Raw genomic sequence first — 16,505 nt, forward strand, 5'->3', positions numbered from 1 at the left:
ATACTGGATGTGACTGATGAGGTAATGAAATGTTCTCCTCTTTAACAGAAGAGTGGAAAGGTAAGACATTGTTCTCTTGTCTCTCTCTTCTCTGTGTTTGTGAAGCCAAACCCACAGTAGCACTGACTCCTGAATGTTATTCCAGAGCCCAGTGCAGAGTTCCAGAGCATCAGTCCAAATGATGTCACAGAGAAACACTGATGAATGATGGGAAACTGATCACTGAGGAGTAGGTGGTGTTGAGTCTTAGTCATGTAATGAAGGAGAATCTTCAACACCAGTGGTGGTCGTCTCTACAGCAGTAAAAATCTCTCTCTCTTTCTCTCTCTCTCTCTCTTTCTCTCTCTCTGTCACTCTCTCTCTTTCTCTCTCTCTCTCTCTCTCTCTCTCTCGTCCCATGGGATCACACATCTACAAATCTCGTTTAGGAAAATAAAATAGCCATCAAATTACCAGGTGGGTCAAAATTTAAACACCAAAAATATAATATTTTCATCCAAAGCCATATAATAGTTGTACACTGACTCACATGAAGTAGGAATTTCAACATGTTTTGATTTGAATTTCGTCTGTTAGAGGACAATGACATCACTGTCATAACAATCTAATCAGTGTTTGGAGTTCATCCTACACTGTGTGAAAAGGAGAGTCTGTAGTATTCACTGTGACGTGTATGTACTTGTATGAAGTCTACAGAGCTGGTTGGGTCAGTTCTCCTCCCTCTAGTGGAGATGATGAGGGACAGAACTGTGACCCAAACCCTAAATTTCACACACAGGAAGAACAGCTCATAGCTAGAGTTTCTAACTACAGGGATACAGTGACTGGTGACCAGTATTGTTTGGTTACAGGTGAATGGATATATTGGGAGACAGTTTTATAGAGAAAATGATGAAATAATGTCTTAAATGTGTCACTGCTTCAGCCATGTTTTTAGTTTTTCCTTATGTTCTAGTGTTGCCCTTTCCTCGTCTCTCCTGTGCTCCCCCTGTTGTTCTGTGTGTGGGTGTGTGTGCGTACGCGCATGTGTGTGTGTGTGTGTGTATGTGTGTGTCCGTCTGTGTCTATGTCTTAGTCTGTGTGTGTGTGTGTCCGTCTCTGTGTGTGTCTGTGTGTCCATCTGTGTCTGACTCTGTGTATGTGTGTGTGTGTGTGTTTGTGTGTGTGTGTGTGTGAGTCTGAGTCTGTGTGTGTGTGTGTCCGTCTGTCTGTGCCTGAGTCTGTGTGTGTGTGTGTGTGTGTGTGTGCGCGTGTGTGTCTGTGCCTGAGTCTGTATGTATGTGTCCGTCTGTGTCTGACTCCATTCCATCCACTCAGGGCCAGTGTGTTGTCTCAGACAGTCTGGATTCCTCACTCTCTTGTCTGCCTGTCTTCTCTGCCTGCTCCTCAACCACCATCCTCATCTTCAGTCACGCTCTCCGCCCACAGTTTGCTGGCTGTTATACACTTCGACCGATCTCCACTCATCTGTCTCGTCCTCATCAGACGCTATTTCCTGCCTGTTCAATTCTCCACCGGCACCATTTCCCGTAACTCCAACCTACAAAAAATCTTCCTCTGAATTTCATTCCGTGTCTGTGTCCTGCGTTTGATTTGGTTAAATTTGTAATAATTGTGTAATGTGAGTCAGGTTAAAGGGTATTCAGGGGTTCTGTGTGACCCCGCCCCCTCTCTGTCCTCTGTCCTGGTCAACCACTAAACAGATCTTCTACTTAATATTACACATGATAGTGTTGACAGGTTTTATTTACTGAGAGGGGAACATATTTAGGATCTGATATTTAAACAGGTTTGTGCTTTTAAGACAATCACACAAATTTAATGATGGATCCATCACCACATTTAATTATATCAACATCTTAATACAGAATCTCAGAGGGGAAGCAACTATTTTAATGAAAGTGAAAACTTTTCAGCTGGAAAACATCACAACAGACAAACAGATGATACCTCATTGTTGTGTCAGAAAGGGAAACCATCTCTCTGTCAGAAAACTCCACAGGGTCTTTTTATTCATACTGAAATGATCTCTGTTCTAATCAATACACTGACATGCAACATGTTTTGATGTCACGTTTCTCACTCCCTGTCTCTGCTGGTCATTTTCAGTTAAGTTTTCGTTGTTTTAGTCAGAGTCCTGTTTTCCTTGGCTCCATCAGTTAATCATTCAGTCACTCTGTGTACCTGTTTTTATTCATCAGGTCTGGTTCCTGTTGTGTGTCAATATCACTTTGTCTTTGTCTTTGTGAAGTCTTGACTGTATCTGATGATTGGGACCCTGTGTTACCTTGAGTGCTGTAAGTCTGAAAGCTATTGTGAATTTTGCCTGAAGTCTTGTCTGTATGCTGCCCCCTTTTTCCTGTTCTGTCCCCTGTGCTAACCGCCACCCTGTTTTCTGTGCTGGTACCTGTCCTGTTACTGGCCCTGTTTCCTGGTCCCTGGTCTAACTCTTGGTCCAGTAAATTGCTGGTTATCTGCATATGAACCCAGTTTCTGGTTCATTTCATGACACATGTGTAAATTCACTTGAATTTGTAAATGCACACATGCGCGCACACACACACACACACACACACACAAGCACACTACAAACTACACATGTTCAGTGTGTCTGTCAAATGACTGAAACACACTGAAATCATTCACACATAAACCCTGATTCACACTGAAATCATTCACACATAAACCTGGAATCACACTGAAATCCGTCACAAACAAACCATGACTTCTGATTCAGGAGTCAGACGTAACTATTTTACAATCAGAAAATCTTGAGTGACAGCCATGGACAAACTCTATGATTATAACTTGTCTTTTCTGATTTAGAACTCAGAAGTAATGTTTGTACAATCTGAAAATATTTTCAGTTTAATCTCTATAATGAAAACTCCGGTCAGCATATTGTTGCTCTATATGTTGGCCATGCTTATATTTGAAGCAAATAACACTATAAGTCTGTGTGTAAATCAGGACATGGTATTGACCACCATCTAAAACACCACAATAACACAATGCATTCTGTGTCTCACTCCAGACTGTGATCAGTTAACTTTTTCTCTCAAGAGTGATAAAAGAGTGATATTTATAAAATGACAGTTACGAATAGGAAAGTTGTGATGTATTTGTTAAGTGATCTAACTGTATAATGTCTGTTATGATGAGTTGAACATAATGATGTGTGTGTGATGTGAGTTCATTCAGAGACAGTATCAGCTCGAACTGGGCTGTTCCACTCTGACACTACACTGCACTGGTAAGATCCTCAGAGGAGAGAGATTAATACCATTACAGAATAATGGAAACATTCTCTGAGTAAAAGTGTGTGTGACAGTGTGTATGTGTGTGTTGGTCAGAGGGTCAGAGAATGACAGCTTTCCTCTGTCCCAATCCAGCTGGACTCTGATCCTCTGGAGTTTCTTATTGAATGTGAGGGGAGTGTCTGTCTGTCCTGGGCACTGTGACCAATATTTCTCATAATAATAACTCACAGTCCATATTCCACCCCAGACTCCTCTTCCCTTCCTGTGGACTGACTCTGTGATTACACCGAAACGCCAAAATGTTCCATTCTCAACATCAACATCCCAGCACTGTGTCCCTGAGTTAAAACCCTCAGAGCTCAGGACAAATTGATATAAATCAAATCTCTCTGGATTATCAGGAAGTTGCTGTCTCTCATCACTGAATCTCACACTGATCAGATCCTCAGACAGGATGAGTTGTGGAAATGCAGTGTTGGGGTCCAGAATGACAGGAGCTGAAGAGAGAGAACAGAGACAGTGGGAGAGATGAAACACTTTTTCATTTGAACTGTGTCATAATTCCAGAGGCTCTAAGTCTCTACATCCCTTTAGAAAAAACAAATGTCACTGTAACAGACAGAATGTGTTTGAATGAAAATGAAGAGTGAACATGAAGAGAAAACAGGTTGTTAGTGTAACTGAGGTCATTCTGTTCCATCAGTTATAGAACACATGTACTGAATTTTTCACACTGTTATTTCACCACACACACACACACACACACACACACACACACACACACACACACACACACACACTGATTTTTTACAAACAGTGTGTGAAATCTGACAGAGTGTATTTGTTTGTGTAAATGTCTTAAAAAGTACATCTAAATTAAAAAATGTGAAATTCAGGGTTACTGGATGTCTTTCACACAGATTAAACTGGTATGAAATGTGACTAAAGCTTCATAATGTTCATTTAAAATTTGGGGTTGTTCAGTTTAAGCTTGAGGTTTTTTTCTATTGACACTTCTTCTTTCTCTTCCTCTCTGTGACTTTTCTGTCAAAATAAAAACTGTCTCTGAATATTTTCCTCAGGTTATGGTTTCATGTATGACATGCTACCACATTAACTACATCAATTCAAATCCAATTTTCTTTTTCTTTTTTTTTTTACACTGTCAATAATCCTCTACTAAACAAAACCACAAGTTCATTACCACTGTCTGTCTCTAATGAGGACCAACTCTACAGACTCTACAGCCTCACTGTCTGTCCCCAAAACATTTCTCTCAGTGTCTTTTCTCTCTTCATAGTCTCATGTCTCAGTGTGTTGAATCCAAACACATCAGCTCCATTCATTTCAACAGAGTGACAGTTATTGTGCTGTTCTCCAGCTGCAACACTCACTGTACTCAACAATCTCCTGCATCTTCTCCCACACTCTGAACTTCAGGTTGCCCAGGTGCTTTGCCACATGGATCAGTGCTCCTGAAAGCATGTGTGGATCCTGGAGTGTGCACTGGGCTCTGGAATAACATTCAGGAGTCAGTGCTGCTGTGGCTTTGGTATCACAGATAAACAGAGAGTTAAGAGGTGACTGCTTTACCTTTTCTTTGTGCGCTCAAAGTTCTGTGAAAGGAGACAAAACAGAATGATGAGAAGATATCTAATGAATGTTTATAATGAAATAGAGAGAGAGACAGAGAGAGAGAGAGAGAGAGAGAGAGAGAGTGATGTACTTGCCCGGCTCAACATTAACTCTTGAAAAGGAACATTTCCCATTTTAAAATGAGAGAAATGACAGTAATACAGTCAGTGGACAGTAAGGGAAGAATTGCAACATCACACACAGAGAGAGAGAGAGAGAGAGAGAGACAAACACACACTCAAAACACTGTTTTCCAATAAATCTCATTTTTTTCCTGATGAATTACTTTGTATTAGTGAGCTTGGGCATTGCTAAAAAGCTAATGTCACAATCCAGCCTGGTCCTTCCACTGTTCAGCCCGTTTTCCCGTTTTGTGTTCTAGTTCCTGGGTTCCACTCCACATTTTTGTTTTCGCACCAATCACCTGCCTTCCCTCTACTCACCTGTTCACCATTCTCTCATTAGTCTGTGTTTTAAAAGCCTTGTCTCACCACTCACTACTTACTAGATTATCCTTGCCACTTTTGGAAGATTCTCTTGTGGTTTCATGTATGTTTTTCTGACTCTTGCTCATGTTTTTGACTTCTGCCTGTTTCCTGGATTTTGCCCTGTTGGTTTTTGTAATTGCCTGGACTGTTTTTGCCCTCCTCGTCTGTGACCTGTGTCTGTTCACTTTTGATTACTGCTTTGCCCTCCTCTGCCTTCTGTATTGGACTGATGTCTAGTTTTTTAAGACTCTGCCTGGATTCAAACCACGTTTTTTATCTGATCCCCATTTTGCCTGTTTATGAATTTACTGTTAACACTGCCTGCTGTTTTCTGTTTTTGGTGAAATTTTTGATCATTAAAATCACCTTTTTTAAATACATTCTCTCAAGAGTCTGCTCCTGGGTCCATGTTCTGTATCCCAGGCCGGGACAGTTAAGGCCGAAACTGATAGTTATTTTCCTTTTTTTGTAATTGTAAAATGTAACCATGCAAATTAACCCCCAACATGAACAAACCAAATGCGCAGACGCCAGTCTGCAGTAGCCAATCAGAGAGGCAGAATCCCCTCTCCCTCTCCACTGATTTTATTCCAATGAACTATTCATCTGATTTCAAAAATGACTCCTCAAGAAAACAGCAAAAATACAAACTCTTGAAGGAAAGAGCCTGTTTGGTGATATACGTTGTAGGACACAAAGACGTTATCTCATCCAGAATTCCACAACCTGCCATTTGTTAAAACCTTTGCGATCAGCAAAGACAGGGTCATCACACACACTTGACTGAATTCTCACATTTTGGCCAAGGATGAGGATGGGGCCAACCACCTTCAAAGCCAAGTGAGAACCAATTTCCATGGTCACCTCTTGACAAACTGATGGACCAGTTTATAATAATCAACTGACCAAACACTGACCACTGCATCTACATGTGATCATAAGATAAGAACAGAATTTTGTTCCTGTTCTGCTGGGTTTTGGTTGCCCTGGTGTCACCAAGACTGGATCAAAGCCAGAAATCACAAACAGACACAGGGATTAACTCTTCACTCTGCCCACAGTCCACTTCACCAAAGTGTCTGATCCCACACCGGTCTCACACACCATCCAACAAAGTCTGTTGTCACCCCAGAAAGAGGAATTTCTGCTGCTCCAGTCCTCCTGCTTCCTGACTCTTGGGACACAGAATTCCATGTCTCATCAACTTCTGACGTCTGGATTGCAGAGTTGGAGACAATTATCTTCTTCTATTTGAGAGGACCAATTTCGGACCGTCCCCAGCCAGAGTGTACACTAACCAGTCTCTTTTCTCTATGGCACTGACACGAGTTGAATTTCTCTCTCCAGATGACTGTATTCACTCACCTCCTTCTAAGTCAAACACACTAAGAAACTTGGACTGTGTTCATCTAAACTTGTCTCAGAGACCTCTCCTCTGTATTTTTAGTTCTGACTGTTATTTCTGATCACCTCACATCATAAGTGCTGTTTCTTCCTGTGCTGCTGTGGCTGTGTGGACTACCCCGGTCCAGCTCCCCCTGCTGTTTTCTTATTCTTTAGTTCTGTTTACCAGTGTGTTTTCATCTTCATTATTTCTGTGTTGTTTGCAATTCACCCACTGGGTCAGCACCTATTGCACACCTGTCTGGCCATGAAGGGGTCTCTCTCTCTGTGGTCCTTCTCAAGATTTCTCCTATTTCTCCCTTTCATCTGCGTCTTTCGGGGAGTTTTTTCTTGCCCATTATGAGGATTAAGTTGGAGGTGCCACTCTACCTTGGTTGATGTAAACCTGTGGGCATGTAAAGCCCATTGAGACTGTTAACAGTGATATTAGGCTTTAAATAAACTTAAACTTGAAACTTGTAAAAGTCTGTTCAACATTCTGCTGTTTACTGCTTTTTCATTTAATGTTGTGTTTCTTTTGTCTTGGCTGTCTAGTGTTTATTCTGTTTCAGAGAACCTGTTTTAATCTCCTTTTCTTTCATCTGCTATTTCTGTTCTTTTATTGCTGTCTATGAACATACCATTAAAATGCATTTAGAATCTTTGCCTGTGTGTTTTTCTGTCTCCCTTGTCATATCAGTTCGACCAACTCTAAGAACTGATGTGTTCAGTAAATGTGTCACTGAGTTTTCTGTCAGGACTAGTGCCCCCTACTGTCACCTCCCCAAAATCACCTACAACATAAAACGCACAGACGTCAGCCGGTTAATCTCTGTATCAAAACAACACGGTGCCTGGTCATTTCCCCATTTTTCTGTTCTGTTTAAGAGAGAAGGGATCTATGATGTATGAAACAATAAAAATGAGAGAAAATGAAAACCCTGACATGCAAAAGCAGAAAGAGAGAAGAGAGTAAAATAGAGAGAGAGAGAAGAGAGTAAAGTAAAGAGAGAGAAGAGAGTGAAGTAGAGAGAGGAGAGAGTAAAGTAGAGAGAGTGAAGAGAGGAAAGTAGAGAGAGTGAAGAGAGGAAAGTAGAGAAAGTGAAGAGAGGAAAGTAGAGAGACAGAGAGAAAAGCAGAGAGAGAGAAGACAGTAGAGAGAGAGAAGAGAGTACAGTAGAGAGAGAGAAGAGAGTAAAGTCCATCTCCACTGAATCCGGCCCTGACTTTGATAAAGACTACAAGATGGTTAAGATGGTTCTGTAGATCACCCTACACTCTCCTCTAGTATATTATTTAAACTGAAATAATGTATCCTCTCTGAGTTTCCCACAATGAACAGTTTCCCTGTGTATTAGGAGAGAAAGATGAATGTGTCTAAATAACTGTTAAATATACATGTGTCTGACATGACCAGAGAGACAAAAGGAGAGATGTTTATGATCTCTGTTACCCAACACCTCTGTTAGACACACACAGCTACACACACACACACATGCACACACACACACACACACACACATAGACGCAGACACACACACATACACACACACACACACAAAACACAGACATTCATGCACATGTGACAAGTGTGTGTGTGAGTGTGTGTGTGTGTGTGTGAGTGAGCGCCCACAGCATGACAAGAAAACACTTCTAAAAAACAGCACTAAAAAAAGATGTAAATTCTTCAAGTGAATGTTGTTAAATGTTTGAATGTCTTTGTCATTTGCTTATGTCTGTAATCTCATTCACTCTGTTAATCCTGTATTGATTACTTATTCCTTTGCGCCTACTCTAGAGGGAGCTCACAGTCGTCTCCTCATTCTAATTAAAAGTTTTATGAGGAAACGCCACTTGAATCACATCCATGATTTTTCTCCCCCTTTGTCAGGGGTGCAACACACACTCACATGCACAGCTTTAATCAACTGAATTGATTTGAATTGAATGAAAATGAGAGACTTTCACAGTGTATTGTGGTAATATACCTTCAGGAATGAGATGTCTTCAGCTTTTATCTCCTCTTCTATGGCTCTGATTGAGTCTGAAAGACGTGATATCTCTCTACTCATCTCCTCAATCTTCTCCTTAATCATCTGACTCTTCTGCTCCTCTTCCTCCCTCACGGCAGCTATCCTGGCTGCCTCTTCATCTCGTAAAAACTGGTGAAGTTTCTCAAACTCCTTCTTAATCTGTCTCTCTGTGTGTTTGGCCTGACTCTGAAACGACAAACAAAAAAGTACACAATTACCATAGTGCACTGTACTCATGACAGTGAGTAATATCTCAAAGTTATTGTTTAGTGTTAAATGACTGAATTGTTTTCATTACTAATTATTCTCACCTTAATGTGCTCTGCTGTTTGATCACAGGTTTGTTTGACTTTTTCAAAGATCTTCAGTTTCTCCTGTAAAGGTTTCAGTGCAGTCTTGAGTTCCTCCTGGAGGGAAGTGAGACATCATTACAGACAGTCTGTCTTTTCCACTTATATACAGCACAGTGTGAGTATATCTGTGTTTGTGTGTGTTTGTGTGTAATACACTAACCCATCCTCTACAAACTACACAGCCAAGACTTTACTGAACTGATGTGGTCAGTGAAGATCACAGACACACAGAGACTGTATTTGACCTTTTACTGCTACATAAAACAGCCTTGATATAAACTGACCTTGCACTCTGTAATTAATCACAACTCATTAATTACTACTAACAGTCTGTAATTAATGACTACCAAGCTACACAATTTTGCCAGCTTCTCCAGAATTTTATATCTCATTTTAGGAAGCTTAAAATTAGACATATGTAAAAAGTTGCTGTAGCGATTAATTAATCTAAACATTAATATCTCCAGTGAATTGTTTTCTTACCTTTCTGTCAAGTGCAGCTTCATCTACTGGTTTGAATTTGTGGTTTGTGTGTTTTCTTGAATCCCGGCACACCACACACACAGGCTGTTTATCATCCACACAGAAGAGTTTGAGTTTCTCTCTGTGTTGACTGCACAACTCCTCAGACTCTGCTGAAGTTCTCTGACTTCTCTCCTGTAAGAAAGTCTCACACAGGTTCTTTAGAGCTAAACTGAGGGGAGGGTTATCTTTTGAGGATCTTCTCCTGCAAACCGGACAGTTCTTTGAATCCTGTTTTTCCCAGAACTGCTGTAGACAAACTTTACACACACTGTGACTACATGACAGGACAACAGGATCTCTGAAGATGTCACAACACACAGGACAGGAGAAATCCTCTTCAGACAGCAACGCTTTAGAAGCCATTTTGTACAAGCCCCACTTCAACAATGACTTGTTGAATTTCAATCGTACTTTCACTTTCAGATTTTCTGTTACAGAAAACACCTTGAAACTCAGGAGAATTTCTGTCACCTTTTTTTCCCACCACTCTAAGCTGCAGACGTTGTAAATCCTTTAGTTTTGTCAGCCTGAATTTGAATTTTAACCTAGGTTTTGTGCCCTTTTTGATGTTAAAGGAATCAGCACGGAAGAACTGGACTGTCACACTGAGTTTTACTTCCTTCCTGTACTTCCTTCCTCAACCTTAGGTGAAGGTTTCTGATTGGTTTATGTGTTCTGTTTTCCAAGACATTTTTAAAATTCATTGTAAGATTATAACTTGTTTATCTAGTGATCTTGGCATGTGTTATTACTGCACACATTATAGTGCTACATATTATTCTGCTTCATGGCTTTAGAAAGACAATATAAAAGGTAAGAGAAACTTTATATCAACAGCAGAGAAAGTTCCATAGGGTTCCATATATCCCTGATGGTCATATTCGTTAATGTCTAGTGAGGCTGGTATTTATATTGTGAATAATGAATAACTGTAAAGAATAACTGTATGGGATTAAAATCTCACCGTGACATTGCAGTTGTAAGGGTGTTTCAACAAGTTACTGTGAATGTAAAAACTGTGACCTCACCAGAAACACTAAAATAACCTGCCCATGTTTTGGAAAAAAAAAACATTTAGAAGACTTGCAAGATTAGCCTTAAATCTCCTCACTTGTGATCATGACTGATAAGTACTAATTGTAGTGAACCTCTCAAATGGTTCCACTTTTTTCTTTCCTATTCTTTTTTAAAATAAACTGTTATCAACTAATGAATTAACATGCAATATATTAATCAAATCACACCTCACAGCTCTCTCACAAACATATGTGTTCACTGGTGTGAGCAGACACACTGTAAGTTAGCTAAAACTGAACCTGAACTTATTTTATACATGTGTGTCTGCTGGCATTGATAATGTATTCAACAGCATTTAACCAATTCCATTACTAGGTCAGTTTGATGGGCACGTTTTTCTTTTATCCTACAGAAAGATCGAGTGTCGTAGTCTATGCTGTTCTAACTTTTGAGTCTTGTTAGCTTTGCATAGCTGGTCACCCTCTGTATCCTATGGTAGGAATGGTGTTCTTTGGCTCGTTAGAAGAGAAGTTCGGGACCGTTAAACATAACACACTCTTGAGTTGCTTAGTTGGTCAAAATTAACCGTCAGTATCTTACAAGTTATGGGAAACTAGCTATCTCTTGCCATATTCTTTTCGCTGCGGCATGAACTCGATATGAAAGAAAGAATACCGAGACGATGTGGACAGAATGCTCTGCGAATTCGTATGTGTGAAAATGTATCTTGAAGCATAACTCTCGATAAATTGAAGAATGGTGACACTTGTGCAAGGCGAATGTAATTTCACATTTAATCTCTCTTTAAAAAAATCTTGCAGCTCAGAGGCTAAACCGACTGTCATCTAGAATGCAGACACATTCCAGCATCCTGTCCTCCTGGGTACCGAGCAGCTCACGTGCCGGTGTCATCTTAAACGGCTCTCCGGGGGGAACCGGTTCCATACGGAGTAGCTACAGCTCACTGGTAGAAGGAGTAGATGACTTTTTGCTCGCAATTCGCACCTCTACCAGCGTCCATTGGGAGCAGCGTAGACACGGAGGTCCCACTGGGGTCTGGACCATCTCAGGGAGCGTCCACTCATGCATATGGACCACTGAATGGAGGAATAGAGACCGTTGAGGAGATTTTGAAATGTACACAGGACCTGCCGCTGGTGACGAAGCTTGAACAGGTAACAAGCGAACGTACGCGGAGTCACTGTAGTGATTCTGAGTTTAATCGCGGCACGTCATAAATCAAACCTATGACCTAAAGAGACCCAGTGAAATTATTAATGATCAATTGCATGCGAAAAAAACAGTAAAATGACGACAAGCCCTTGATCTTGATCGCTGCTTCATTATTGTTGTTATTTTTTTTCAGTGATTTCTCGAGATACTTCAGATGTTCAGATGATGAAGATACTTCAGATGTTTTTTATTTTATACTTTATCACTAATTGCGCACTATGATTTTATTAAGTAAAGGTATTTCCTGGTTGTATATGGCTTCTAAATGAAACAGGAGACGCGGTGGTGTTGGATACAGTATAGATCATGATTTTTTTTAATCAGCTGAAGAAATGGCAGCAGCATATGCAGGAGCAACTGAAGGCTCATCAACTGGAGGAGCTACTTAGACTACAGGACGTACAGCACGGGGTCCCTCACAGGGCACAGCACGAAACAGGTACTCCACCATACACTGCTCAGTTCAGCCTTCTTTTTATTGTTTTATACGTGTAATGACCAGCACTCTTACCATAGGGCAGCTCTTACAATGAGTGGGCCTGTTTACACTAATAAGTTATCACCTGTTATTTTTAGATCTAGAATTGGGTTTAGATTTACTTTATTGATCCCCAAGGGGAAATTGAGGTGTTACAGCAGCAATGCACCTAAATCACAAGACACACCTAGCTTACACCAAAAAACACACAATCAGGTGGGTTAACAAAAATACTGTATTTACAAAATACAAAACTTTTATGCCACAACACAAAAAATAAAAAAATAGGTCTCTGAGTCCTCAGGGTCTCGTTTCGGAGAGGAAAGTCCACAGACAGGATTATCTCATCTCGTCCTGTCATCCACATCTCGCACACACTCCAGAACCAGAACTCCAGAGACCCAGTTCACACACTCTAATTAGCAAGACCAGACGGATGAGGAAGAGCAAGACAGCACTCAGGGTACTGAAACATTACACAGCACTGATGATTATTCAAACCTCAGACATTTTTTTCCTTTTAAAGATTTGAAACATATGCCCAGTGAATGTACTTAAAGTCTGAAAACTAGTGAATAAAATAAAGTTTGGGACTGGCAGACATGGAAGAGTTTTGATGATCTGTTTTTTTTGATGAGTTGAACATAATGATGTGTGTGTGATGTGAGTTCATTCAGAGACATTGTTGTTGTTGTTTTGTTTATTTCCAGAAGCCCATCTACAAATCTCATTTAGAAAAATTAAAACAGCCATATAATATAATAGTTGTACACCGACACACATGAAGTAGGAATTTCAACATGTTTTGATTTGAATTTCTTCTGTTAGAGGACAATGACATCACTTCACGACAATCTAATCAGTGATTGGAGTTCATCCTACACTGTATGAAAGTATTCACTGTGACGTGTGTGTACTTGATAAGTACACACACTGTGACGTGTGTGTACTTGATAAGTCTACAGAGTTGGTTGGATCAGTTCTCCTCCCTCTAGTGGAGATGATAAGGGAAAGAACTGTGACCCAAACCCTAAATTTCACACACAGGGAGAACAGCTGATAGCTAGGGTTTCTAACTATAGGGATACAGTGACTTGTGACCAGTATTGTTTGGTTACAGGTGAATGGATATATTGGAAGACAGTTTTATAGAGAAAATGATGAAATAATGTCTTAAATGTGTCACGGCTTCAGCCATGTTTCTAGTTTTTCCTTATGTTCTAGTGTTGCCCTTTCCTGTGCTCCCCCTGTTGTTCTGTGTGTGTGTGTGTGTGTCCGTCTGTGTCTGGCTCTGTATGTGTGTGTGTGTGTGTGTGTGTGTGTGTGTCTGAGTCTGTATGTGTCTGACTCTGTGTGTGTGTGTGTGTGTGTCTGTGCGGCGCTTCCGATTCCCAACCAACCGACACACCTGCACCCCATCTACTCATCTACTCTGCTGCACCTGTATCCTGGTTTTCCATCCACTCATGGCCAGTGTGTTGTCTCAGACAGTCTGGATTCCTCACTCTCTTGTCTGTCTGTCTTCCCTGCCTGCTCCTCAACCACCATCCTCGTCTTCAGTCATGCTCTCCGCCCACAGTTTGCTGGCTGTTATACACTTCGACCAATCTCCACTCATCTGTCTCGTCCTCATCAGACGCTATTTCCTGCCCGTTAAATTCTCCACCGGCACCATTTCCCGTAACTCCAACCTACAAAAAATCTTCCTCTGAATTTCACTCCGTGTTTGTGTCCTGCATTTGGTTTCACTCCATTGGTTGCAACAAAATGTTTGTGTGTATATAATTAAATTTCTAATAAATTGTGTAATGTGAGTCAGGTTAAAGGGGATTCAGGGGTTCTGCATGGCCCCGCCCCCTCTCTGTCCTCCTGACTGATGACTCACAGGGGCCCTGTGGTGTCAAACAGTAGCTCAATCACTAAACAGATCTTCTACTTAATATTACACATGATAGTGTTGACAGGTTTTATTTATTGAGAGTGGAACATATTTAGGATCTGATATTTAAACAGGTTTGTGCTCTTAAGACACTCACACAAACTTAGTCATGGGTCCATCACCATATTTAATTATATCAACATCTTAATACAGAATCTCAGAAGAGAAGTGTCGATTTTGATGAAAGTGAACTTTTCAGCTGGAAAATATATCAGACAAACAGCTGATACCTCATAGTTGTGTCAGAAAGAGAAACCATCTCTCTGTCAGAAAACTCCACAGGGTCTTTTTATTCATACTGAAATTATTTCCACTCTAATCAATACACTGACATGCAACATGTTGTAACATCCTGTTTCTCACTCCCTGTCTCTGCTGGTCATTTTCAGTTAAGTTTTCATTGTTTTAGTCAGAGTCCTGTTTTCCTTGGCTCCATCAGTTAATCATTCAGTCACTCTGTGTACCTGTTTTTATTCATCAGGTCTGGTTCCTGTTGTGTGTCAATATCACTGCTTTGTCTTTGTGAAGTATTGACTGTATCTGATGATTGGGACCCTGTGTTACCTTGAGTGCTGTAAGTCTGAAAGCTATTGTGAATTTTGCCTGAAGTCTTGTCTGTATGCTGCCCCCTTTTTCCTGTTCTGTCCCCTGTGCTAACTGCTGCTCTGTTTACTGTGCTGGTACCTGTCCTGTCACTGGCCCTGTTTCCTGGTCCCTGGTCTAACTCTTGGTCCAGTAAATTGCTGGTTATCTGCATATGAACCCAGTTTCTGGTTCATTTCATGACGCGTGTGTAAATTCACTTGAATTTGTAAATGCACACATGCGCACACACACACAAACACACACACACACACACACACACACAAGCACACTACAAACTACAAACTACACATGTTCAGTGTGTCTGTCAAATGACTGAAACACACTGAAATCATTCACACATAAACCCTGATTCACACTGAAATCATTCACACATAAACCCTGATTCACACTGAAATCCATCACAAACAAACCATGACTTCTGATTCAGGAGTCAGACGTAACTATTTTACAATCAGAAAATCTTGAGTGACAGCCATGGACAAACTCTATGATTATAACTTGTCTTTTCTGATTTAGAACTCAGAAGTAATGTTTGTACAATCTGAAAATATTTTCAGTTTAATCTCTATAATGAAAACTCTGGTCAGCATATTGTTGCTCTATATGTTGGCCATGCTTATATTTGAAGCAAATAACACTATAAGTCTGTGTGTAAATCAGGACATGGTATTGACCACCATCTAAAACACCACAATAACACAATGCATTCTGTGTCTCACTCCAGACTGTGATCAGTTAACTTTTTCTCTCAAGAGTGATAAAAGAGTGATATTTATAAAATGACAGTTATGAATAGGAAAGTTGTGATGTATTTGTTAAGTGATCTAACTGTATAATGTCTGTTATGATGAGTTGAACATAATGATGTGTGTGTGATGTGAGTTCATTCAGAGACAGTATCAGCTCTAACCGTGCTCTTCCACTCTGACACTACACTGCACTGGTAAGATCCTCAGAGGAGGGAGAGACCTATAAGTACAGAAGAGTGGTAATATTCTCTGAGTAAAAGTGTGTGTGACAGTGTGTATGTGTGTGTTGGTCAGAGGGTCAGAGAATGACAGCTTTCCTCTGTCCCAATCCAGCTGGACTCTGATCCTCTGGAGTTTCTTATTGAATGTGAGGGGAGTGACTAACGGTCCTGGGGACAGTGACCGATATTTCTCATTATAATAAAACACAGTCCATATTCCATCCCAGAATCCTCCTCCCTTCCTGTGGACTGACTCTGTGATTACACCCAAATACCATGATGTATTATTCTCAACATCAACATCCCAGCAGTGTGTCCCTGAGTTAAAACCCTCAGAGCTCAGGACAAATAAATGTGAATCAAATCTCTCTGGATTATCAGGAAGTTGCTGTCTCTCATCACTGAATCTCACACTGATCAGATCCTCAGACAGGATGAGTTGTGGAAATGCAGTGTTGGGGTCCAGAATGACAGGAGCTGAAGAGAGAGAACAGAGACAGTGGGAGAGATGAAACACTTTTTCATTTGAACTGTGTCATAATTCCAGAGGCTCTAAGTCTCTACATCCCTTTAGAAAAAGCCAAT

At 40.6% G+C, this 16,505-nt stretch overlaps 1 protein-coding gene and 1 pseudogene across 1 annotated transcript; both read right to left on the minus strand.

Annotated features, from left to right (window-relative positions):
- Nucleotides 1-3,209: 3,209 nt before the first annotated feature.
- Nucleotides 3,210-10,040, minus strand: LOC115822624 (tripartite motif-containing protein 35-like). The gene is made up of 5 exons (XM_030786534.1): nucleotides 9,636-10,040; nucleotides 9,111-9,206; nucleotides 8,742-8,985; nucleotides 4,655-4,789; nucleotides 3,210-3,757 (listed from the first exon to the last, which is right to left on the minus strand). The coding sequence occupies exons 1-5, from the start codon at nucleotides 10,038-10,040 to the stop codon at nucleotides 3,210-3,212; spliced, it is 1,428 nt and encodes a 475-aa protein (XP_030642394.1).
- A 5,815-nt stretch (nucleotides 10,041-15,855) lies between these two features.
- Nucleotides 15,856-16,505, minus strand: part of LOC115822625 (tripartite motif-containing protein 35-like) — a 7,596-nt pseudogene continuing 6,946 nt past the window's right edge.

Source organism: Chanos chanos, chromosome 10 (assembly GCF_902362185.1).
Source record: "Chanos chanos chromosome 10, fChaCha1.1, whole genome shotgun sequence".
Taxonomy (NCBI): Eukaryota; Metazoa; Chordata; class Actinopteri; order Gonorynchiformes; family Chanidae; genus Chanos; species Chanos chanos.